The sequence below is a fragment of the Esox lucius genome, chromosome 13 (genome assembly GCF_011004845.1).
Source record: "Esox lucius isolate fEsoLuc1 chromosome 13, fEsoLuc1.pri, whole genome shotgun sequence".
NCBI lineage: Eukaryota > Metazoa > Chordata > Actinopteri > Esociformes > Esocidae > Esox > Esox lucius.
In genome coordinates this window covers 11,700,945-11,727,303 of record NC_047581.1, presented here as the reverse complement: position 1 = coordinate 11,727,303, position 26,359 = coordinate 11,700,945, and the positions used below count along the sequence as shown (strand labels likewise).

Sequence of the window (26,359 nt, the reverse complement as noted above, 5' to 3'; positions counted from 1 at the left end):
TGGTCTCAGGAACCTACGTAGACTATTTTACAAAAATCCATGGCACCCGATTTCGTATGATATGTGATGTTATGTTAGGTTACATTACAGTGCGCCACCAAAACGTATGATACATAATGAAATTATTAAAACATAACATATCTTGCGAATGCTATGACAATGTATCAAATGTTACGAGCACTATTAAAATGCAAAATAACATACGAATGCCAAACAAATGTATGATATGTATGAACGCTATGAAAGACAATTTTTTAACAAAATGTTTAACCGTTATTTCAAACCAGTGACATTTGGATGAGAAGACAATCGCCTTAACCACTGCCCCACACTAGACATGGGGATTTAGAATGAGTAACAGCAATAGCAAGGTCGCTAGAATATGTTATAAAAGCATTTTATCGTTAACGTTACGTTAATGTTAGGCATCAAAGCCCTGGGGTTAGGGTAGAGGTTAGATCTCACAGCACCAGGGTTAAGGTTTGGGTTATGGTTAGGAAACAAAAAAGGTTAGGTTAAGGTTTGGTTAGGGTTACGTCTTACAGCTCTGGGGTTCAGTTTAGAGTTTGGGTTAAGGTTAGGTATCACAGCACTGGGGTTAAAGTTAGGGTTATGGTTTGGGTTAAGTTTACAAAGAAAATCCCTTCAAACATATTTATGTTGTGACAACACCACTCACCAAGACTGGTTACAGGTTCCTCACTGGAGCAGTGGGTAGCGTGCCTATCTAGGATGTGGAAGGTCCCTGGTTTGAACCACATTTACTGCTTTTATATCTCAGTTCCGACTCTAACGTTATTTTACTACACGTTATATATCTTACAAAATCCCCTGCCTAGAATTTACGTAAAATAGTCTATGTCATCCTTCTGAGATCTGGTTGGAAAAAACCCACACTGAAAGCTACATACACACAGACACTCAATCATCAAATTGAAAGAAGCTACACCTGCTCAGTTAGTTACTAAATGTGCAATCAAATGTAGTCTCCACTTTTCTGGATACAATTCAGAATACTAAATGAAGAAAGGCTCTCAAGCATTTCAAACAACAATCAAGACAAGAATGACAAAACAAAAAAACAGCAACAAATGATTGACTAGAATCACTTGGAAAAGACTTGAGTTTGAATTAAATATTCTGTACTACAGGAGCTTTTTCGAAAACAATCACTTTGGTACTATTTTTACAAGGACCCATTTTTTAGGTAATCAAAAAAGCATTTATTTCTAGTAAAAACACCATGTGTGTCTGATCCAGCCCTGCAAGCATCAGCACATATGTCGTCAATGGCCGACTCCATGGCTTGAAGGTGGGCAACCTACACATGGGGAAAACTGTTTCCCTCAATATTGTCACATTTTGGCGCCATCTATTGAAGCACACCGATCACAGCAAGGCAGAGTATAGTAGGACGGAGACCAACCATTCTTGAACCAGGAGTGCTTAATCAACCCAGGTGGCTGGAGTTGGTGTGCTTCTAAAAAACTGCCAAGTCTTTTTGAGAAGAACAAAGAAGTTACTCCTCAATTCCACTTAGTCAGCAGAACAGTTAACCAACCATTGGGCAGACTGTTTACCCTAATGTGGATTTAATCTTTCAGGAATACTTTTAGAAATAGTTCCATCTGTATTGCAATTCCGCAGGCAAAAACTGAAGAAATTATACACTACTTTTTTTTGTATGTACAGGTACATGGTAAATATTGCATTGACAGCCATTTTATGAATTTGCTAACTATAATTAAGATCAAAGTTTTACCTACTCAATTTCTGAGAAGCATTTACATTTAGTTTTTTATTAGATTTTCTAAATTGAGAATCAAAATGTCATGTTACTTTGCCAACCAGGAAAGGTGGAGGAGAACTGATAGAATCAAATGCTCTCTGGTAATTAGAAGGCAGTGAAAAATATGTGCAGAAACCTGAATACTTAGAAACTTAAAACCAATTCCACCCATGCACATAATCTTCAGTATAGTATAATTATAAACCAGAATTACCCAAATACATACCCCTTCAAATGATACCTAATTATTAATATTAACCTGATCTCCATATTTCAGCCTAAATACTTACAGTGGGGAGAACAAGTATTTGATACACTGCCGATTTTGCAGGTTTTCCTACTTAACAAGCATCTAGAGGTCTGTAATTTTACAGTACAGAAAATCACATTGTATGATTTTTAAATAATTAATTAGCATTTTATTGCATGACATACAGTCATGGCCAAAAGTGTTGGCACCCCTGAACCTTTTCCAGAAAATCAAGTATTTCTCACAGAAAAGTATTGCATTAACACGTATTTTGCTATACACATGTTTATTCCCTTTGTGTGTATTGGAACAAAACAAAAAAAAGAAGGAAAAAAAGCCAATTGGACATAATTGCACACAAACCCCCCCAAAATGGGCTGGACGAAATTCTTGGCACCCTTAACTTAATATTTGTTTGCACACCCTTTGAAAGAAATAACTGAAATCAATTGCTTCCTATAACCATCAATAAGTTTCTTACACCTCTCACCCGGACTTTTGGACCACTCTTCCTTTGCAAACTGCTCCAGGTCTCTCATATTGGCAGGGCGCCTTTTCCCAACAGCAATTTTAAGATCTCTCCACAGGTGTTCAATGGGATTTAGATCTGGACTCATTGCTGGCCACTTCAGAACTCTCCAGCGCTTTGTTGCCATCCATTTCTGTGTGCTTTTTTAAGTATGTTTGGGGTCATTGTCCTGCTAGAAGTCCCACGATCCTGGCGCAAACCCAGCTTTTTGACACTGGGCCCTACATTGCGACCCAAAATCCTTTGGCAATCCTCAGATGCCTTGCACACAGTCAAGGCACCCAGTGCCAGAGGCAGCAAAACAACCCCAAAACATATTTGAACCTCCACCATATTTCACTGTAGGTACTGTGTTCTTTTCTTTGCAGGCCTCATTCCGTTTTCGGTAAACAGTAAAATGATGTGCTTTACCAAAAAGCTCTATCTTGGTCTCATCTGTCCATAAGATGTTTTCCCAGAAGGATTTTGGCTTATTTAAGTACATTTTGGCAAACTGTAGTCTTGCTTTTTTATGTCTCTGTGTCAGCAGTGGGGTCCTCCTGGGACTCCTGCCATAGCGTTTCATTTCATTCAAATGTCGACGGGTAGTTCGTGCTGACACTGATGCACCCTGAGCCTGCAGGACAGCTTGAATTTCTTTGGAACTTGTTTGGGGCTGCTTATCCACCATCCGGACTATCCTGCGTTGCAACCTTTCCTACATTTTTCGCTTCCATCCACGTCCAGGGAGATTAGCTACAGTGCCATGGGTTGCAAACTTCCTGATACAGACTTCCTCAGACAGTTCTCCTCTCCTCTTTCTGTTGTCCATGCTTAGTGTGGTACACACAGACACACAATGCACCGATTAAGTCAACTTCTCTCCTTTTTATCTGCTTTCAGGTGTGATTTTTATATTGCCCACACCTGTTACTTGCCCCAGGTGAGAATAAAGGAGCATCACATGCTTGAAACAATCTTATTTATCCACAATTTTGAAAGGGTGCCAAGAGATTTGTCCAGCCCATTTTGGGGGTTTTGTGTGCAATTATGTCCAATTAGCTTTTTTTTCTTCTTTTTTTTGTTTTGTTCCAATACACACAAAGGGAATAAACATGTGTATAGCAAAACATGTGTTAATGCAATACTTTTCTGTGAGAAATATCTGATTTTCTGGACAAATTGCCAACACTTTTGGCCATGTAAGAATTTGATCACCTACCAACCAGTAAAAACTCCATCTCTCACAGACCTGTTAGTTTTTCTTTAAGAAGCCCTCCTGTTCTTCACTCATTACCTGTATTAACTGCACCTGTTTGAACTCGTTACCTGTATAAAAAACACCTGTCCACACACTCAATCAAACAGACTCCAACCTCTCCACAATGGCCAAGACCAGAGAGCTGTGTAAGGACATCAGGGATAAAACTGTAGACCTGCACAAGACTGGGATGGGCTACAGGACAATAGGCAAGCAGCTTGGTGAGAAGGCAACAACTGTTGGCGCAATTATTAGAAAATGGAAGAAGTTCAAGATGACGGTCAATCTCCCTCGGTCTGGGGCTCCATGCAAGATCTCACCTCGTGGGGCATCAATGATCATGAGGAAGGTGAGGGATCAGCCCAGAACTACACGGCAGGACCTGGTCAATGACCTGAGAGCTGGGATCACAGTCTCAAAGAAAACCATTGGTAACACAGAATGACAATGCCGTCATGGATTAAAGTCCTGCAGCGCAGGCAAGGACCCCTGCTCAAGCCAGTGCATGTCCAGGCCCGTCTGAAGTTTGCCAATGACCATCTGGATGATCCAGAGGAGGAATGGGAGAAGGTCATGTGGTCTGATGAGACAAAAATAGAGCTTTTTGGTCTAAACTCCACTCGCTGTGCTTGGAGGAAGAAGAAGGATGAGTACAACCCCAAGAACACAATCCCAACCGTGAAGCATGGAGGTAGAAACATAATTTTTTGGGGATGCTTTTCTGCAAAGGGGACAGGACGACTGCACCGTATTGAGGGGAGGATGGATGTGGCCATGTATCGCAAGTTCTTGGCCAACAACCTCCTTCCCTCAGTAAGAGCATTGAAGATGGGTTGTGGCTGGGTCTTCCAGCATGACAACGACCCGAAACACACAGACAGGGCAACTATGGAGTGGCTCTGTAAGAAGCATCTCAAGGTCCTGGAGTGGCCTAGCCAGTCTCCAGACCTGAACCCAATAGAAAATCTTTGGAGGGAGCTGAAAGTCCATATTGCCCAGTGACAGCCCTGAAACCTGAAGGATCTGGAGAAGGTCTGTATGGAGGAGTGGGCCAAAATCCCTGCTGCAGTGTGTGCAAACCTGGTCAAGAACTACAGGAAACGTATGATCTCTGTAATTGCAAACAAAGGTTTCTCTACCAAATATTAAGTTCTGCTTTTCGGATGTATCAAATACTTATGTTATGCAATAAAATGCAAATTAAAAATCATATAATGTGATTTTCTGGATTTTAGTTTTAGATTCTGTCACTCACAGTTGAAGAGTACTTACTATAAAAATTATAGACTTCTACATGCTTTGTAAGTGGGAAAACCTGCAAAATCGGCAGTGTATCAAATACTTGTTCTCCCCCACTGTATATACCAGGTTTACATCTACGTGTCTGTTTGTCTCAATTGTCTTGTTAAAAACCCCTACCCTTTTGACTATTTAATAAAACAAACATGAATCTGGATCCTATTAATGAAGTGTGTAGGTAATTCAACATCAATCTTCTTAAAAAAGAAAGAATCTGCTATATATGAATACAGTACATTTAAACCACAACATTATCTAATTCATTACAAAGATAAAATCAGCCTATTGCACTCAATGTACTGTAAAGGAAGGCCCTTATATAAATATAATTTGAAAAACTTGACACCTTAATAAAACATAACATATTACTTGTTTGTGAATGAGTACAACTTTAATGATGTTAAAATATTTTATTTCATTGGCAGCCACTCTAACCTATTGTAATGCAATGACAATGTTTTTACAATAAATATAATATTAAAATGAAAGTGCAAATTCCACACTGAGGATACAATAACAATGCAGTCACCAGCTGCATGGCTGGATGAAAAGTGACTTTGATAGTGCACCATAGAAACACTATACAGACTTGTGGGAATGTTTTGAAAAGAGGGTTAGTGCGGTGTAAAGGGGGCACATTGGGAAACATCTGGTCTAATGTATGACATATGCACAAATGTGTCCTAAACGTGTCCTGTCCTGGTCTCTCCCTTTCATCTAGCGTGTTAACAGCTGATTATGGTAGTAGGTATGATCAGTATGAAGGGAAGGTTGTGAGGAGAGTAAAACACTTGAGACTGCTAAAGAGTTCAGGATTCAAAAGAACAAGGCTTCATCTAACTGTCCCCAAATTCTGTCCTAAAAATTCTAATTTCAGAAGAGTAGTTCTGAATTGGCCCTATGGTACTGATCCTCTAGGAATGCCTTTGATGGATGCAGGAAGCGGAATAGATGGCTGAGCACAGCTGTCCATCTGGTGGCATGCAATTGGCATACGTTAATGGTAAGCTCATAGGGCACGGCATGTCAGCAAGCTGGGGCCATCTCCATGGAAAGGCTGTTGTCAGCCATCCTCTGCCTAAGGTGGTTGGCAAAGTCCACCTGTGTCTGTGAAAGTACTTTGTTTATAATGGTCTTTGGAATCCACCCCTGTGAGGAAGGGACACAGGGTCAAAGAGAAGAGATTATTACAGTATCCTCAGAATACAAGTCTTTTCGAACATAACTAAAGGTGAAAATATATCTATTGGGCTATTATACAACTGAATCATTCAGGCCCTAGTTAAAAATTCAGAATATCATTATCCCTACCTTTAAGTCTATGCTTAACAGCCAGGTAAACTTGGTCTTGTTGGGGTCATCCACACTAGGCCTCATCACTATACACGTTGGTCCATTCTGCGCCCTGAAAAAGTCAACAATGCCATTAACAGCATCCATGTTAGGTGGCCTAGCGTGGTCCAGCTGTCTAAGCCACAAAGCACAGGCTTAAAACAGGCCAATTTCGATAAAACAAATCTCTGCTATTTCAATAAAACAAATTATCTCCTCTATCTCCATCAAATACGTCCTTAATCCCTCCTACAATTATTTATTTAAGAAAATCCATGTTAGTCCAAGACAATAATCAAAGTATTGTGTTTATTATGCATTGTTAGCAATTTCATCCTTTCCATCCCTTGAGGATGTGAATCAGCCCACCTGACAATGCCTCTCTGTTCAGGCATGCTGGAGTGCTGGGTGGACATGCCTGCCAGGAAGCATGTGGACCCCCTGCGCTTGGCACAGCGAACGCTGACGAAGTCCCGTGGGCCCACCACGTTACCCGGCGTGGGTCCAGATACCTCATGGGTCACCATAGTTTCCGGGCCAATCTTCTGGAGGATCTAGAGATGAGCGGCGAGAAGGAAAGGATGAAAAGAGAGAGATAGAAAAAAAGAGTCACCCCATCAATTGGAGAATGTGTGTCTGGACCCTTACATTGAAATAAACAACCCAAGGCACATGACTTGTGGTGGCTTCATGCAATCTTTGCACATTTGGTAATTCAGAATAATGTTTCATGCGTGCTATTTTAATAAAGTCGATTGAAAAACCTAAATTGCCCCACCTTGACCTCTTTAACATTGGGGTTCCATTCACCCATCTGCTCCATGTTGTCGACCAACTCCCCATAGAGGTTATCAGAGCGCTGGTCCAACAGCACCTCTAGCTTAAACACCTTCCCCACATCAGGTAACATCTTACTCATCACCTTGTCTCCATTTGCCTGGGATCATAGTAGCAGAGAATTGAAATGTTTAGAACTGTAGACTTGTAACTGATACATTAAGTAGGTGCAGGGAAATTCTGTGTATCATCCTTCCGGTCTTTTTTCCGTGTCTATTTCCATACTCACAGCAACAATCTCAGTGGTCCATCCTTCCTGATCGCCAAGGATGCTGATAGACTTCTGCAGTGCCTCCTCTCCCTGCTTCACATACATCACCTCCTCTTCGTTGTAACCCTGCTTCTCCTCCATCCGCGAGCCTGGAGCACAGCAATGAGAGAAAAAAAACATTGACGATCAAGTGCAAGTTAGAAGAAAGGACTATCCTATTTGGTGTTCATGTATTTCCGGTTGCCTATGTGGTCCAGTCGTTAAGTTGACCCCAGCATTCATACAGCCTCAGCTATCAGGGATGACATTGGTTTAAGTCCCACATGCACCGTTCTGACATGCAAACTCTCCTGCCTCCAATGTCTCCCCTTCACTGAACTATCTCAGTAGAAAATACATAAACATAAAAAATAAAAATAAAAGTGCAGCCTTACTGAGTAGTGAGCTCCTGCGGCGGACATGATGGATCCAGCTGCTAGGGTTGGGCCCTGCTAGCATGTTCAACTCATGGTGAATAGCTACCATTGCATTCTTCCTCAAACCTGGGACAGGGAGAAAATTAAAAAGTGCTAAGGAGAGCAGTAGAGAAATCTACAATATATTGCATTTTGTAATGTTTTCATCTTTAGGGTAAACAAAACAGCTTTTTTTATCAGAAATTATTAAGCACTTTTTTGTGAGCCAAGAAGCTACAAGTAAAAATTACAGCATCATGGTGACATGGTTATGAACCAATAGATAAATAAATATTTGTATATACTGTCTTACTTCACTAACCTGTCATTTTACGCATATGTCGGTAGGAGATGCCGGCACACAGTTTGAAAGTTGCAGGCAACATCTTGTCTCAATTTAGTATTTAGTTCACCAGTAAAATAGAAAATGCTCAAATATAACTGATAAAAAACAGAGAAGATCCGTGTAGGTTTCCGATTTTGTTCCTGGCGTTTCAACAAGACAATTAGATAATCCTAGAACTATAAAACAAAGAGGACCAGTGGGAGATCATGAGTTTGGATTCTGTCTGCTGGAGTGTCTGTTTTTGTGTCTATATAAGCGTGCAGCAAGGTCATGATGCTGTCACCTCGGAGATAAACACACACATCATCCCGCCATTCTGACGACCCTGTGGCCAAGGATACTTCTTGGGACACGTTGAACGTGTCTACAGGCTCTAATAAACATTGTGTCAGATAACATCCAGTGCTTATGCCCACTACACACACACACACACACACAGGAAATCCACAAATAGTTGCTTAAATGCACAAACACACATACACACTTGCACACATGAACTTACACAACACATACACACACACACACACCTACACACACAAACAAGGCAAAACTTTACATTCACATCCCAATGAGCAAGATAGAATACATTATGATGATAGAGTCCCTCAGACAGACAGACACATGTCAGTCAGTGTTTCAGGACCACATCCGCTCACAATGTCAAGGTCCCTCACAGCCAAACCAAAGGAATGTGAGAGATATCACGTGACATAGCATTCCGCATGATAAATGTGATCCCGCAATTACCAATATGATAAGAAGAGTTGGGTGCTCTGACATTAATTAATAGATGATGGATACAAAGCACATTGTATTGTGCTTTGTATCCAAGACCAGACTGACCAATCACATACAGTCCATTGTAACTAGGACAGGGCCCTCCAACACTGGGTTTGGGCTCCAACCCAAATCTACTTAATCTGATTCTAAATTAGCTGCTTGATATGCTTAATCAGGTGAGTTACAACTGCGTTTGATGTAAAAACAACAACAAAAGGGAAGCTCTCTAGAAACAGGGTTGGAGTGTCAAGATCAATAGAATCCCAATGTAAAAAGCCAACTCTTCCTTCCAGGATTAAGGAAAAGAACAGCCATCATAAGTGGTTATTGGTTACATGTCATTTTGAATTTTTGTCCACAATGTAGCCGATTACAAAAAAATAATTGTTAAAGGTTTTGCCAAATGGTTCCTTTAATCTTGATTTCTGTGAATAGCCAAGCATCCCTTGGCATTACAAACTGACTGGATTCTAAACATACCCTAGGCTTACAGCCTACCACTGACCTCAGGTCTGACCTCTGGACTGACCTAGATCCACTGCACACCACCTATATTGTACTTCACAGTGCTAATAAACAAATATGATACAACGTGAATCAGTCAGCAGCCATTCCTGGGGGATTATGACCTTCGGAATGATGTCCAACCTCTGATTGTAGCTGTGACTGCTCCGCCACTGCCTGTCAGGGTAATCACAATTTGGAGGAAACAAACTATTACACAAGCAGTCCCACACACTTTGATAACCTTGCTTTGAGTCCAACCAAAACACAGCAATCAGACGACAATATTTCTCCAGTGACTGTGCGTCAAACCAGCCAGAGAAAGACAACAGTGTTCAAGAGCATTGCAACAGCATTCAAGTCTCTAGAGCATGAGAACACAACTGAAAAGTCAATAAAGAAATAGCCATGGCACAGAAAGAGAACTGTTCATAAATCACTGAGAGAGAGTGAAGCTGCCTTAACCTGCAACCCTTCGTCCTTCTGACTTTTGTGATTTATACATTAGGCCTTATTATGGGTGAGGTCACACATTAAAAATGGGAACACACAGATCCTGTATCACTGGAAAATGCGGCCATTGCAATCCAGATGAACATCGGTGAACTACTTATATACTCACAAATATATACAAAAATACAAGCAGGAGTAGATAAACATGTTAATATCATAGCAGATCACATAATGTAATGGGCTTTGACCAAACAAGTGTTCCTTGGGCAGCATTTCACTGACCTTCTCTCAACAGTATTATCTGGCCTGTTTATGTTCTATAGCAGCCAAGTAGGCTTTGTATGCACATCCAACACCACTATAACAACCAAAACCAATATTATCACTAGTTTTAGCATGGCCTCCTTGGCATCATTGCCTGATTATGAAATGAGAGAATTAAGATACTGTATGATTTGGTAGAATATATCCATAAAGATAACGATGACAGACATTCCACAAGGAAGTGGGAATTTGACATCTATTCGGGTTAAGATTCAACTTTATTGTAATTGAACAGTACAACGAAATGCAGTTAGCATCTAACCAGAAGTTCAAATAGAATATGGCAGGACATTTACAAATATTTGGTACAGTGTATGTTACAAGTGGAATGTATAGATGTGCAATGAGGGCAAATAAAGAGCAAATGGCAAATCAAAATGAGCAATGAAGGCAAATAAGGGAGGGCTGGAAATGTACAAGTATTAAGTATATGTATGTACAAGTGGCAAATTAATAGTTGTGCAATGAGGCAAATGCAAGTACAAAGGGGAGAACAAGTATTTGATACACTGCCGATTTTACAGGTTTTCCTACTTACAAAGCATGTAGAGGTCTGTAATTTTTATCATAGGTACACTTCAACTGTGAGAGATGGACTCTAAAACATAAATCAAGAAAATCACATTGTATGATTTTTTTATAATTAATTTGCATTTTATTGCATGACATAAATGTATTACCCTATTCTTATTCTATCCTTTATTCTGCAAATTAACTGTAACAAATGGACTGTTTTAGACTATGTCTGAAATTGCTTTAGATTGTTCATGGTTGCCACATATACAGTGGGGAGAACAAATATTAGATACACTACCGATTTTGCAGTTTTTTTATTTTTACACTGCCCCATATTAACAATCTACATATTCCGAAACATTCTTTTCTCATCTCTCAGACAGAGCTGTCATTTCATCAGAAAGAATACAAGTCAAAGGAAGTCCTGATAGTTGAAGTGAAAACTGGTCAGGATTCCCTGGTGGCCTTAACTGCTGTTGACACTGCTGTCTACTCCCTCAGAGCTTCTTTAAGATAAAGAAACATTAAGGTCCAGTTTTTATATATTTAATTTCAGGCATTTTATGATTAGTTAAATAGGAAAGTGGTGAAAGACATAGAAGAGAGTTTTCTTTTATCATAGGTAAACTGTGAGAGACGGAATCTAAAACAAAAATCCAGAAAATCACATTGAATGATTTTTAAGTAATTAATTTGCATTCCGTCACTCACGGTTGAAGAGTAGACCTGGCAACCTTTTTCTACTGCTCTCAGGTCCAGTTGTGACACTTGGGTGCCCATCGTTTGCACATTTGATGGTAGACAGGGGTCACTTTGACTGGTCTGTGGCTACGCAGCCCCATATGCAGCAGAGTGCAATGCATTGTGTGTTGTGACCCATACCTGCTGTAACTATCAATACTTTTTCTGTGACTTGTGCCACAGTAGACCTTCTGTCTTCTGAGCCATGGGTGCCCAACCCGTCGCCATGTTGTGGTATGTCCCTCCTCAGACCTCAGAACTTTAAGCCTTGCCGTATCTGAGATTCTCTGTCCCAGTTGTCTGGCCATAACAATTTGGCCCTTGTGAAAGTCACTCATGTCAATTACTCCTGCCCATTTCTCCTGCATCCAACACATTGACTACAATAAACTGATGGTTTGCTTACCATCTAATCCAGCCATACCTTGACATGTGCCCTAGTTAGGAAATGATCAATTTCACCTGTGAGTGGTGACTGATGTTGACGTATGTTTAATTCTCTTGAGACTGTAACCATCAAACTTGGGTGGTCTTATTAAGGATGTGGATTTTTTTTCTCCAGAGACTATGGACTAGTACCCAACCATGACTGGTGCTCTATTATTATTGATGAGATCATTGTGTTTATGACTGATGTTGTAAACAGAGATGGTCAAATAAAGTAACACAGGCAATTAACCCGTGTGAATGGACATGTATGCAGTGTACAAAAGTATAATAAACTCTTTGCAGCCCTAGAAAATATTCCAAGAGGTAATTAAACAATCAAGAAGTGTGTATCAAAAAACAATTAAAAACCATGCATATTGTAAAATGACACACACCTACCATAACCTTAATGAATTTATTCAGGTCAGAATGTTCATTGGAAATGCCCACCACAACAACCTTTTTAAGGACGTTCCTGGCACTATATTCATTTTAAACAGTAATTTTCATTATAAAGTGGCGCTCAAAGATGATTTATTTCAGAAAGTTGGTATTCATGGGGGAGGGAAGTTGGTACAGGAAGGGAGAAACATCAGACAAATAAACAGGTTCTAAGATCGTCATTGGGCATTTTCACCTTCTTCTCTGTTCAACAATCTACACCAGCAACTCTACTACCTCCATGAGCTGAATACCATGAGGCATGTCACTTGTTTTTCTTTTTTGTGTCTAATTGCAACACATGTATTTGTCTGATTTCAAGAATTGACTCATGTAAAAGACAAAACATTTCCTAAATTAAATGTTTAACTGTTAGTGAGGTTTATATTATGTAAAACGACAGGAGTAAAAAGTGGAACATGAATTGCGTCATTCAAATCAGTGAGTCTGAAGTTGATAGGTTTATTGATCCAACAACTAACACCAGTCCACTCACCTGGTTGCATTCCAACAAGCTTTATGTGGTCTTTGTGTGCTAGGTAGAATATAATATTCAACATTAATAACTCATAAACCTTCCACTACGTTAATGCTCTACAGCAAAATGTATCCAAATACTGTAAAACATGCTTTTATATATTTTATTACTTTTTTAAAGTGAACAGAAATCTTTTCAAAATTACTTTAAAATAAAAGGCATAATTTTGTACTGTAAATATCATCACAAATCTTAAATTCTACAGTGAAGAGCCAAAGTTTAAATTGCTTGTCCAAATAAAAAACAGCGTGGATTAGACTGCAGAATCAGACATTTAATCCACAATCACAGGACTTCTCTTTTTTCTTCATCTTCCTTTCACCCTCTCTTCACTTCCTTACCTCCATCACCATCCAAATACAGTGCGTTTGTGTACAAGTGTCATAAAGAAACAGAAAATGAGACAAAAAAGGCAAACATTTGGGTCTGAAACCTGGGTGATCAGGTCAGCATATTTCTAACTATAAACCAAAGCCATTCTTCCCTTGGTTCCAGTCAGGATTTAAGGCATCCCTTTATAATGTGATGTGAGGTCCCTTGCCCAACCAGACCTCAGGCAAGCCTTGATCTCCACTGGACTTGTAAAATCCAAATCCCTGCAGACAAACAATGTACTTGCCAGGAATCTTAACCGTTCCTTGGGATTAGTACAGACGAGAGATGAGAACAGAATAGCTCCCGTTGAGAATATTGAGATCCATTGTCGCGATGACAACACAAACACAAAACTGCACTGGCTCATTAGATATGACAAAAGCTAGATCACAGTAGTATTATTTTTCTCTCTGAGGTAAAACAATAACATATTGACCATTAACACATCTCCACTGGTGTATAAATGGTGCGCTACTGGTTTGACAACTGCTTTCGCTAATGTTCTATTTGGTGACAGTGGTGCACACTTTGGGGAAAAGTGTAGACAACAGGAGAATTACTGTAGTTAAAATACGGATTGCGCAGTCATGTTCGAGGATATTCCAATACACTTGTCAGGTCACACACACTCGTCAATGGTACAAAAAAATATTAACTGAGACTGGTGTAACAAAGTTTCAGACTCAAGTTTAATCTGTGATTGCATAAAGACCAGGCAACCCTACATCCTCCACATCCTCAAAGACCGATATGGCAACAATAACACACACTACTGAACTATATCTTTGGCCTGAGGGTATACAAGGCAATATGCACATTGTGTTTGGAGGTTGGTGATGTTGTCATTTGATTATAGGAGTGGAGCTGGAAAATAAAGGAAAGTGGGAGGGAGATAGAGAAAAAGTGAGGGAAAAAGAAGTATAGACAGATGAACAAATACAGGGTACATTTGAGTGTGAATGTGTATTTATGCAATTCATTTTTATTTCTTAAAAAAAACAGCAACAACATTTGAACAAAGACCCCATCTTGTATCTATGGTGGTCATTCTCTTAGACAGTGGATCCCCTGAATTAGCTTTGTTTTTACTTCTTATTCATCATCAACGTCAGTCGCTCTTCTATACTCCATCGATCCTGAGGGTAAGTGAAGTGTCTGAGCATCATTCTCAAAAAACGTCTTTGCGTCATTGAACATCCCCCTAATGATTCCCCATGGGTCACAAGTCCGGGTCTGGGTCAGCATTTCCCCTAGATTGACCGTGGGCTTGGGTGGGATGCCTCCGGATGACTGACAGCTGGTCAGGCCGGATGTAAACCAATCAGCAGTGAGGAGATCCTACAGACTCCTCTGTCTGTATGGCGCCACACAGGGCTGTGGCCACTAGGGGGCAGAGTTTGACATGGAGTCCACCGAGTTCACACTACAGGAAGACACACGACTGTTGGCGATGGTCACATCTGGATGCTGGAGGGAGGCGGAAGACGGAGACAGAGAGACAGGCAGAGATAGAGCGAGACAGACAGGCAGAGATAGAGCGAGACAGACAGGGAGTGAGAAAGAGCGGAACAGACAGGGAGGGAGGCACAGCGGGGCCGGGAGGGAGGGAGATACAGAGGGGCCGGGAGGGAGGGAGACACAGCGGGGCAGACAGGGAGGGAGGCACAGCGGGGCAGACAGGGAGGGAGGCACAGCGGGGCAGACAGGGAGGGAGGCACAGCGGGGCAGACAGGGAGGGAGGCACAGCGGGGCAGACAGGGAGGGAGAGGGGCAGACAGGGAGGGAGGCACAGCGGGGCAGACAGGGAGGGAGGCACAGCGGGGCAGACAGGGAGGGAGGCACAGCGGGGCAGACAGGGAGGGAGGCACAGAGGGGCAGACAGGGAGGGAGGCACAGAGGGGAAGACAGGGAGGGAGAGGGGCAGACAGGGAGGGAGACACAGAGGGGCAGACAGGGAGGGAGACACAGAGGGGCAGACAGGGAGGGAGACACAGAGGGGCAGACAGGGAGGGAGACACAGAGGGGCAGACAGGGATAGAGACACAGAGGGGCAGACAGGGATAGAGACACAGAGGGGCAGACAGGGAGAGAGACACAGAGGGGCAGACAGGGAGAGAGACACAGAGGGGCAGACAGGGAGGGAGGCACAGCGGGGCAGACAGGGAGGGAGGCACAGCGGGGCAGACAGGGAGGGAGGCACAGCGGGGCAGACAGGGAGGGAGACACAGAGGGGCAGACAGGGAGGGAGACACAGAGGGGCAGTTAGGGAGGGAGACACAGAGGGGCAGACAGGGAGGGAGACACAGAGGGGCAGACAGGGAGGGAGACACAGAGGGGCAGACAGGGAGGGAGACACAGAGGGGCAGACAGGGAGGGAGACACAGAGGGGCAGACAGGGAGGGAGACACAGAGGGGCAGACAGGGAGGGAGACACAGCGGGGCAGACAGAGAGACATAGTTAGTGTGGTCCCTAAATCACTGTGTTGATTTAACAGTACAGTACATGCCCTCACATGTCTCCTGAGAATCCTGTCCAGCAGGCTGCGCCGGGGAGGCTCAGGTGGTGTCATCCAGTCTAGATCTGGGGATCTGGTCCCATGCGGCCCGAACACGTTCAGATCACTGAAACACTCAGTGTCTATCATCTGCATGGAGAAAGGGGGCAGTAGACAAAGAGAGAGAGAAAGGAGGAGACTCAGGATTTTATAGTTGGTGTGAAGACAGTACGACGGTTCAGTCCTCCAGGTTACCTTACAGACAACCTCTGAGTAGAGGGACAGACATCCCAGTTAGTTCACCCACCTCGTGCTGCCATGGGATGGACACGCAACCCGTAGCAAATTTGAAGTAGAAGTCATTGTCGGTTTGGTCCAGATTTACTCCCTTGACTGTAGAGAACTGCTCGATGTCCAATACATCTTTACAGTAAACTGCCCGCGGCTGAGAGAGAAGGAAATACATAGAAGGGAAGATAAAAAAAATAATTCTTGATTCAAATCACACATCCATGATTAACTGAATAAAACACCTGGTTTCCATTTTAAAGCTGGTATCCTTAAGAGGAATAACATTCCTGTTTGTGGCACTACAAAGTGACTGCAAACCTCCGTGGACGTAACTGAACACCAGATACAATTTTTTGGAGAGGGGGTACATTTACATAATTTAGCAGACACTTGTCTCACATTCTGATACATTCCCCCTATTAAACACTTCCTAGTCTTGTGTTTTCCCTACTGGGGATGACTTTAAACACTTCCTAGTCTTGTGTTTTCCCTACTGGGGATGACTTTAAACACTTCCTAGTCTTGTGTTTTCCCTACTGGGGATGACTTTAAACACTTCCTAGTCTTGTGTTTTCCCACCTGGGGATGACTTTAAACCCTCCTAGTCTTGTGTTTTCCCTACTGGGGATGACTTTAAACACTTCCTAGTCTTGTGTTTTCCCTACTGGGGATGACTTTAAACACTTCCTAGTCTTGTGTTTTCCCTACTAGGGATGACTTTAAACACTTCCTAGTCTTGTGTTTTCCCTACTGGGGATGACTTTAAACCCTCCTAGTCTTGTGTTTTCCCTACTGGGGATGACTTTTAAACACTTCCTAGTCTTGTGTTTTCCCTACTGGGGATGACTTTAAACACTTCCTAGTCTTGTGTTTTCCCTACTGTGGTTTACTTTTAAACCCTCCTAGTCTTGTGTTCTCCCTACTGTGGATGACTTTAAACCCTCCTAGTCTTGTGTTTTCCCTACTGGGGATGACTTTAAACACTTCCTAGTCTTGTGTTTTCCCACCTGGGGATGACTTTAAACACTTCCTAGTCTTGTGTTTTCCCTACTAGGGATGACTTTAAACACTTCCTAGTCTTGTGTTTTCCCTACTGGGGATGACTTTAAACACTTCCTAGTCTTGTGTTTTCCCTACTGGGGATGACTTTAAACCCTCCTAGTCTTGTGTTTTCCCTACTGGGGATGACTTTTAAACACTTCCTAGTCTTGTGTTTTCCCTACTGGGGATGACTTTAAACACTTCCTAGTCTTGTGTTTTCCCTACTGTGGTTTACTTTTAAACCCTCCTAGTCTTGTGTTCTCCCTACTGTGGATGACTTTAAACCCTCCTAGTCTTGTGTTTTCCCTACTGGGGATGACTTTAAACACTTCCTAGTCTTGTGTTTTCCCACCTGGGGATGACTTTAAACACTTCCTAGTCTTGTGTTTTCCCTACTAGGGATGACTTTAAACACTTCCTAGTCTTGTGTTTTCCCTACTGGGGATGACTTTAAACACTTCCTAGTCTTGTGTTTTCCTTACTGTGGTTTACTTTTAAACATGGGTCTTGTGTTTCTACTCACGTCTGGTACAAAGGAGGGCTCCTGGATGCCAGCTTCAAGTCTCTTAAAGTTGATGTTCTTGAAGAAGCAATGAGCCTTCACCGCTGCTGACCCCTCCACTGTACAGCCGAGCCGCTGCTTAGGGTCTTTGGTCAACAGCTGGAATGAGGGGAGAGCCGAGAGACAGAGAGAGTGACAGAGAGAGAGAGAGAGAGAGACAGACAGACAGAGAGAGAGAGATGAGGATTCCAGTCAGTCAGCCATGTTAACCAATCGCTTGGTCAGTTTAAAATGAGCCCGGCGACTGATGTTATCCACCCAATACGATGTGAGCTTCCCAAAGACGACCCACTAACGAGGCACTAAACGCTGGACTCTCACCGCCCTACAGATGGCCTCGGTGTCCTCCGTGAACTTGTCGCTGTACTCTTCCTCTTCCTCCTGCACCCTCTTCTCCACCTCCTCCCTCTTCACTCGTTCTTTGCGGGCGCGGAAAGGCGAGCGCCCGGCGGTCATCTCGTAGATAAGACATCCCAGCCCCCACCAGTCTGGACTCATGCCGTAGCGCTCGTTGTTGATCACCTCAGGAGCTGTACAGAGACAGAACACGAGACACATTTCAGTCACTGAGCAGACGCTCGCATCCAGACTGACTTCTAGTTGGTGCTCATTCCAACAAAACACCCAACACAGTAGTGGTAAGTACGACCTCAACCAAATAGCAATCAGAACAGTCAGTGGTGGAAAGGAGGACAAAGTGAAGAATAAAAGAAAATGCAAGAGTTAATTCATAACGGTGCAAGTTATTCCAGACCCTCCTTGAAAAGGTAGCGTTTCTGAAACTTGGCAGGCACCCAAAACACATTGTTCCAAAACAATTACCAGTGTGTTTCATGTTACAAGGTATTTTAGTGTACGTCTCTATCCTATAAGTATTGTATTGTGATGCATTATCAATGTCTTACCCATGTAGCCTACTGTTCCCACCCTGCCACGTATGGGTTCTCCTTCAGGCACTTTGATGGCCAGGCCTAGATCTGATATCCGGATATGTCCTACAGCCCAGGGGCAGAAACATCAGGGTCAAAAATCAGATCTATTCAACATAGAGACTCACAGAGCTCAAAGACACAATCCCAGTAGTTTGGCTACTAACTGTACAGTAGGAACAAATTCAACTCACCATTATCGTCTAACAGAATATTCTCTGGTTTTAAATCCCTGAATAAAAGTTCAGAAAGCACAGTTAATTTGGAGCATTGACATTGAGACTGTCACGTGATCTCTGCAGGAATTGGTATCTAGCAAATTATGTTTCTTTTCTGTAAGTGGGAGTAGTTCAGTCTTCTTTTTTCTACACCTATTCATGGATTGCACTCGGACGCGTCATTGCCATGGTCAATAACATTCTATAGACACAGAAGCAATATTGATGACTAGAAGTTAAATGAGGTTAATGACTCTAAACAGGGGCTAATTACCGTTTTGTCTAAAGTACACTATTAGGGCTTGGAAATACTGCATCCAAAATCAATTTGGAGACATCAGCATGATGACAAAAGATTTAGCTACTAATTGTTTGCCTGCTTTAGAGATGGTATCATGTTTTCCAGCCTTAGTAATGCACTTTAGACCAAATCTTCATCCACTCCCATTGAGGATAGATTGCGTAGAATTCTCACTTGGAGGTTCAAAACAGTGTTGTGATGAAATGTGCAATCCCTGAAAATTACTCTACAGTTGCAAACTGAACATACAGACGGGTGACAAATTAAAGGAAAAACCTGGATAAATGAGTGGAAGAACAAACACAAATGCTTCTATACAGGCGTACGGCATGAAACAATCAAGCAATTAACATCCCATCAGGCTCTCGGGCAGAAACGGGTGAACAGGCCCAGTTTTTGGATCAAGATATTGAAAGCAGGTTCATTAGTGGGTTTCGTCCAGGATGACAAAGCCCCCCTCCACAGGGTATTAAGGGTCACTGAATCGAACGATGAGGATGATCATAAACGATGTGAATCATATGCCATGGCCTTTGCAGTCACCAGATCTCAACCGAACACATCTGGGAGATTTTTGTTTACCGACATGTTACGACTCCCCATCAACATCATCCGAACACCAAATTGAGGCGTAACTTTTTGGAAGAATGGTGATCCATCCCTCCATCAGAGTTACTGAGACTGGTTGAATCAATGCCAAGGCGCACTGAAGCCGTTCTGGTAGCTTATGGTGACCCAACACCTTACTGTCGGTTTTTCCTTTAAGTTGTCACCCGTCTGTAGATCTGTTTAAGGCCACCTCTCTCGTGATTGGTGCTAGGTAATACAAAGGGGGAAAAAAATGTCACCTGTAAACAATGGATTCTTGGTGTAGGTGGTCCAGGCCGCAGCAGATCTGGGCAGCGTAAAACTGGACGCGGTCCTTTTCAAAGCCCGGAGTACCCATGCTGTAGATGTGGAACTTCAGATCGCCTCCATTCATTAATGTCAACACCAGACACAGAGCATCCTTGGTCTCATAGGCATACGCTAAACTCACCTTGGGAGGGGGACAGAGAGACAGTGAAGATTAGATGAGATGGCCAAAAATGAAAGCGCGCCGGCGCGCGAGTGAGCGAGAGAGAAAGAAACAAAGAAAGAGGAAGGAAAAACAGCACTCATTTTGCACATCATTTAATTTCAGACACAACACTTGAAAATGTGTCCGTGTGTTGTGTTCGGTCACGAATCCAACTAACAGACTCACAACAAATCTGCTGTTGACCTTCTCTAGTATCTGCTTCTCGTTGAGGGCCATGGCTTCTCCTTTCCTCTTCTTGATCCGCTTCTTCTCCAGCTTCTTGCAAGCGTACATCTTCCCCGTGGCCCTCACCTGGCAGGCACACACCTGACAGGACACCGTGCATTAGGTGTCCAACCGACCGCTTCATCTCACACAAAACCTTCTCGTCCCCTAAATGGGATAATGTGCCTCACCTCTCCGAAGCCACCCTTCCCAAGTACTCTGTACTGTCGAAACGTATCTTTGGTTATGGGTTGCCTGGAAACACACATCAACAGTTAACGTACGGCTGAATAATGGTATACAGGGCATATTCAGACTAGCCTGGGCACAAGGCTGCCGCTGCTTTAGCCGATCTGTAATGCTGCTCAATGCAAAATGTGTATCTAGGCACCACTCACCTCTCCAGCATCTTCCACTGTAGGAAACGGTCAAAGTACATGCTGTTCTGGTAGTCAGAGAATGGCGCTCCTTTCAGGTAGTCATGGAGAGCCCTGTGTCAACAGAAAATAGGTAAAAGCCCAGAAATGATGGGTTATAGGTTAAAGGGAAAGTCCAGAAAATATATAAAGCCTTTAGACAACAGACAGTGCGTTAAAGGTAAAAGCCTACATGCAACAGGTTAAAATGTTAAAGTAGTGGTTTGAATGTGGTACAGTGGTTGAATAGTGGTTTGAATGTTAATACCCTCCGACAACAAGTTAAAGAAGCACTGAGACAGTAGATTAAATGTTAAAGTGCAGAGACAGTGGGTTGAAAGTCAAAACCCTCTGACAACAGGTTAAAGGTTAGAAGCACTGAGACAGTAGATTAAATGTTAAAGTGCAGAGACAGTGGGTTGAAAGTCAAAACCCTCTGACAACAGGTTAAAGTCCTGAGACAATAGGTTAAAGGTTAAATCCCAGGGACAACAGAACACAACTTCAAGTAGTGTAGGGGTCACCCAGCTTGGTGTCCTATGTCTTTGTGCTTTGGCCAACACTTCTGGCTTTTGTAGACAGTCAATCTACACCTGGTACACCAACACACACTTCTTCCCTATCTGATCTGACCTACATACTTTGTTTGTGTACTGATGTCTGGTTGTCTCGTTCTCATGCTGATATGCATGAAAAACAGCAGTTCCAGACCATTTCACTTCCTCCACACTGTCGTGCTATAGACTTAATGGATTAAATTAGCTTTCTTTCAATAAAAAACACAGTACCCCGACAAGTATAAGGGAAAAACATGTTTTAGAAATGTGTGCCAATTTATTGAAAAAAAAATACTGAAAATTCTCATGTACATAAATATTAAAACCATTTGCCATGACAGAACAAATCAAGCTCAAATGCATCTAGTGTCCATAAAAAATATTTGCGAAGCCTCTAGAACTTGGAGTCCACCTGTGGCAAATTCAATTGATGGAACATGATTTAGAAAGTCACACATGCCTATATAAGGTCCCACACGTCACAGGCATTTCAGAGCAAAAACCAAGCCAAGTTCAAGGAACACGCCATAGACATCTGAGATAGAGGCACAGATTTATGGGAGGTTGTAAAATATTTGCTAAAGCATTAAAAGTGCCCAGTAGCACAGCGGGCCCATCAATGTGAAATGGAAGACATCCACCAAGAATCGTCCTGGAGCTGGCTTTCTGGCCAAAACAGCTCTCAGAAATATACACCTCCATTTGACACTCAGAAGTATACACTTCCATTTGACTCTCAGAAGTATACACTTCCATTTGACTCTCAGAAGTATACACTTCCATTTGACTCTCAGAAGTATACACTTCCATTTGACTCTCAGAAGTATACACTTCCATTTGACTCTCAGAAGTATACACTTCCATTTGACTCTCAGAAGTATACACTTCCATTTGACTCTCAGAAGTATACACTTCCACTGGAACTTTCCACGTTGCAACATGTCATGCCATGTCACAACAATTTCACTGTTCAGAATGATGCTATGTTATTCGTTGCCCTTCATAAATAAAATACTTTGAAAATCAGTCACAAAGTGCATCTTAAATCAAATTCCCTTTTCAAGATTTGCTACACCAGCAACTTAAAAAAAAAAAGAAGACATTCTTGTTGGGTACAGCATGTCAAATATAACATAAGGGACAACCGGGTTCTTATTTAGAAGATCAAAGTTGGCGAGTAGGGCTAAGACCAAAGAACGAATCCCTTACTTGCGACAGTCACTAAAGATCTCCTTGCAGGGGTGAAGCTCCAGGTTCTCTCTACACTGTTCAGCAAGGCTCTCTGCTGCCTCCACACACTCTGATGACTGGACACACAAACACACGTTATATTGCTTTGCTTATATTACTCAATCAACATAAAAAAGAATATATCTATAGCACGTTAATCAATCCTTCTAGAAAGACTCACCTGTTTAGTGAGGAACTTCCCGATAATTTCACCTCCTCTGCTTTTTCGTTTCTCATCCGGTGCCAGCTCATAGTCATCCTGGAGACCACAACATCTCGTCATTACACACACACACACACACACACACACACACACACAATACCTGGGCCCGGTCATATTTTTCTTTAAACTTCTTAATTCACTGTTAATGCATCTTGCCAACTATTAACCAATGGATGGAATTCCAAAAATAATAATCAGTGTTGTGTAGACATGCTACGTTGACGTAAAATATTAGCAGTATCTTCTAACATCATTAGCAACTCTAGTTTGGTCAGCCATGACTGTGGGAGCACCCCCAGCACTGGGGGATGGTTCTGCAGGAGTAGTCAGCTGATCTGGGCATCGGTGACGATTCTTCATCAGTCCCTGATCATTCTCTCTTTACTATCCCCATTCCGCAAGAATCTCCTCCCGCACTTCTAAAGGTCTTCTTCTAAACCCCACTCTTTGACCCACAATCTATTAACAGACACACAATCTCCCCCTTTGACACACACTGCCTAGGACTGCATGTGACCCTGCGTCACCTGGCAACCACATAGTCAACACGGCAGGATTCCATGAGGTCCTGGAGTGTCACAGCGTGTCGGACCAACGTCACCAGCTTTTCAACACACACAAACACACACACACGTCTAGAGATTCTCTCCGGACCCAGGCCGAGGCTCACTCGAGTGTTCGACTTTGCTCTGAGACAAAGACAGCAGGAAAGAGATGGAGAGACAAAGCCCTTATCACCTGACTGATTAACTTAAGATAGGAGCCTACTAAGCCAGCTCATACTGGAGCTCTCCACAAATCTAAACAGACCCCACAGAGACCCAGGAGAGCAACACAGACCAAACCAAGTAATGACAAAACTGATTTTACACTACTTTGAAACTGGAAAGAAAAAGGCAGCAAATTGTAACAGGAGTTGTACCTAACACTAATCAGAGGGTTCACAGTGGCCGACCAAAGTGAAAGACCCAAAGTATTAAAAATTAACATAACTAGGTACAGACTTACTGAGTGTGGCCATGCTATCGACAGAAGGTGGCACAGAGGCAACAGAACAGTGCCCCCAAAAAAAGGTGGAAACAGAGCTGCATACTTCTAAATGTGTCACCACATTTGGGACACATTTCCCTCAGATCATAGAGACCCACAAAGGATTTGAAATTCGATCACTGAATAAACTCTTGTATCTGTAAGGCAAAATACCCAATACCAGCAGCCTGATTTGTGACCTGTTGCCATGAGGAAAGGGCAACCAGTGGAACACTAACAGCATTGTGAACCTAACCCACAGTCATTCTCTCTTCTTACTAAATGCAAATTTTTACAACACAGTCTATAATATAACATTCAAAATCCTTATATCCTTTCTTGAAAGTTGTGTGTAATGTCCACTTTGAATTTTGGATTAGTAAACAATCTTTACATATTTGCTTTTGTAATTTATTAGCTAGATTATTTCCCACTTCCTTTGGAAATATACAGAAATGTGTACTGTAACAATGAAGCCCTTTAAATACATTGAAAGAGAATGAGATTGAGAGAAAAAGAGAGGGTTTGGGGAAAAAGGCAGCACTTCTGCGATTACAATCTGTTTTTTGTGGTGTGTTGGGGTTTGTGTCTCAACTTTTACCTGATGCTTAAAATCGGGTGGCTAGTTCTTTGTGTGTGCGCGTGTTTGTGTCTTACAACACAGCCTATTGCCAACAATAGCCAATCAGAATTCGGCAATAACACCCCTTCCCATTTCTGCATGGACGTCAGAGGAACAACAGGCAACCGGTGGCTTCTGCAGTTGCACATCTGTCTCACTCTCTCGATCCCTGTCTCACTCTCTCGCTCCCTGTCTCACTCTCTCGCTCCCTGTCTCAGTCTCTCGCTCCCTGTCTCAGTCTCTCGCTCCCTGTCTCAGTCTCTCGCTCCCTGTCTCAGTCTCTCGCTCTCATTACGTCTATTTCCCTGTGGCTCCATTTCTTTCTCTCCCCTCCCTTTCTTCTAGTACTACAACACCCTGAACCTTACTGCTGGTTTGCCTCTGAAGCTAAGCAGTGTTGGTGGTGGAAAGCCCCTAGATAAGAGGCCACATGCTGCTGAAGGTAGAATTGTAGGGCCAATAGGGGGCACCGCTCTGTGTAGGGCGCTCTGTGCAGGGCGCTCAGTGTAGGGCGCTCTGTGTAGGGCGCCGTCTTTCAGACGGGTGTCTCCAGTCTTACTAATGACCCTATTGTACAAATTATAAGAGTAGGGGTGTAAAGACCCTAATGTACAATTATAAGAGTAGGGGTGTAAAGACCCTAATGTACAAATTATAAGAGTAGGGGTGTAAAGACCCTAATGTACAATTATAAGAGTAGGGGTGTAAAGACCCTAATGTACAATTATAAGAGTAGGGGTGTAAAGACCCTAATGTACAATTATAAGAGTAGGGGTGTAAAGACCCTAATGTACAATTATAAGAGTAGGGGTGTAAAGACCCTAATGTACAATTATAAGAGTAGGGGTGTAAAGACCCTAATGTACAATTATAAGAGTAGGGGTGTAAAGACCCTAATGTACAATTATAAGAGTAGGGGTGTAAGGACCCTAATGTACAATTATAAGAGTAGGGGTGTAAAGACCCTAATGTACAATTATAAGAGTAGGGGTGTAAAGACCCTAATGTACAATTATAAGAGTAGGGGTGTAAAGACCCTAATGTACAATTATAAGAGTAGGGGTGTAAAGACCCTGGTTCATCCCTATTTGGCAGAAATCACTCATCTCTCCACCTGCTAGCTGATGTGTGGTGTGGGGTTGGGCACAAAATGGCTGACATACATCATCCAGATGGCTGCTACACATTGGTGGTGGATGAGAGGAGCTTTCCCCTTGTTATATAAATTGCTTTTGGTGCCTAGAAAAAGTGCTATATATAAAAATCCAATACATATCTCTCTCTCTTTCTCTCTCTCTCTCCTCACCGACACCAATGATCATACAGTAGGATGTTTTTTGGACATAGACCCCATCTGTGCATTCATTTATCAACTTTGCAAGTGACCCAACAAGAGAATGTGGTTGATAACTGATTTAATGGTCTTCCCTGTTCCTTCTCTTTTATTTAATTACCGTCAGAACATGTTTAAGCTGCTGACTAATTGTGTGTATGGTGCGTTGTTGTTGTTGCTGTGTGTGGGTGTGTGTGTTTGGCAAAGATACTTCCACTTGAAAGAGGGTGCATGGTCATCATCTGAACACGAATTGTGTAAATTGGGGGGGTTCAATGGGGGGGATTTCAGCAGTTCAAGCACATTATTCACTTTCTAGCTTTCTTTTGTTTCACATTAAGTTATTGTGCGGTCGTCAGTCAGAATATTACTAATCTCCACCCTCTCCCCTGTATGTGAACGCACCACATTTGACTTTGCGGGACAAACGTTTCAATG

At 42.5% G+C, this 26,359-nt stretch overlaps 3 protein-coding genes across 4 annotated transcripts in view; all 3 read right to left on the bottom strand.

Annotated features, from left to right (window-relative positions):
• Window positions 1–2,533, bottom strand: part of hsd17b3 (hydroxysteroid (17-beta) dehydrogenase 3) — a 29,052-nt gene extending 26,519 nt beyond the window's left edge. Inside the window, 1 exon segment of the mRNA NM_001310922.1 lies at window positions 2,523–2,533. The gene's annotated coding sequence lies outside the window, so the exon portion shown is untranslated.
• A 2,969-nt stretch (window positions 2,534–5,502) lies between these two features.
• star (steroidogenic acute regulatory protein) lies at window positions 5,503–8,522 on the bottom strand. The gene is made up of 7 exons (XM_010876119.5): window positions 8,265–8,522; window positions 7,922–8,029; window positions 7,506–7,636; window positions 7,218–7,376; window positions 6,809–6,993; window positions 6,419–6,512; window positions 5,503–6,256 (listed from the first exon to the last, which is right to left on the bottom strand). The coding sequence occupies exons 1-7, from the start codon at window positions 8,326–8,328 to the stop codon at window positions 6,134–6,136; spliced, it is 864 nt and encodes a 287-aa protein (XP_010874421.1). The 5' UTR covers window positions 8,329–8,522; the 3' UTR covers window positions 5,503–6,133.
• A 5,532-nt stretch (window positions 8,523–14,054) lies between these two features.
• Window positions 14,055–26,359, bottom strand: part of grk5l (G protein-coupled receptor kinase 5 like) — a 36,216-nt gene continuing 23,911 nt past the window's right edge. For both annotated transcript variants that reach the window (XM_010876117.3, XM_010876118.5), the window contains exons 4-16: window positions 22,896–22,973; window positions 22,694–22,791; window positions 20,910–21,002; window positions 20,703–20,766; window positions 20,473–20,613; window positions 20,075–20,265; window positions 18,902–18,939; window positions 18,684–18,773; window positions 18,100–18,308; window positions 17,740–17,877; window positions 16,192–16,329; window positions 15,903–16,034; window positions 14,055–14,856 (exon numbers count right to left, since the gene is read on the bottom strand). In XM_010876117.3, the coding sequence (XP_010874419.1) occupies window positions 14,773–14,856; window positions 15,903–16,034; window positions 16,192–16,329; window positions 17,740–17,877; window positions 18,100–18,308; window positions 18,684–18,773; window positions 18,902–18,939; window positions 20,075–20,265; window positions 20,473–20,613; window positions 20,703–20,766; window positions 20,910–21,002; window positions 22,694–22,791; window positions 22,896–22,973 (1,494 nt within the window). In that variant the 3' untranslated portion in view covers window positions 14,055–14,772. The remainder of the gene's footprint in view (window positions 14,857–15,902; window positions 16,035–16,191; window positions 16,330–17,739; window positions 17,878–18,099; window positions 18,309–18,683; window positions 18,774–18,901; window positions 18,940–20,074; window positions 20,266–20,472; window positions 20,614–20,702; window positions 20,767–20,909; window positions 21,003–22,693; window positions 22,792–22,895; window positions 22,974–26,359) is intronic.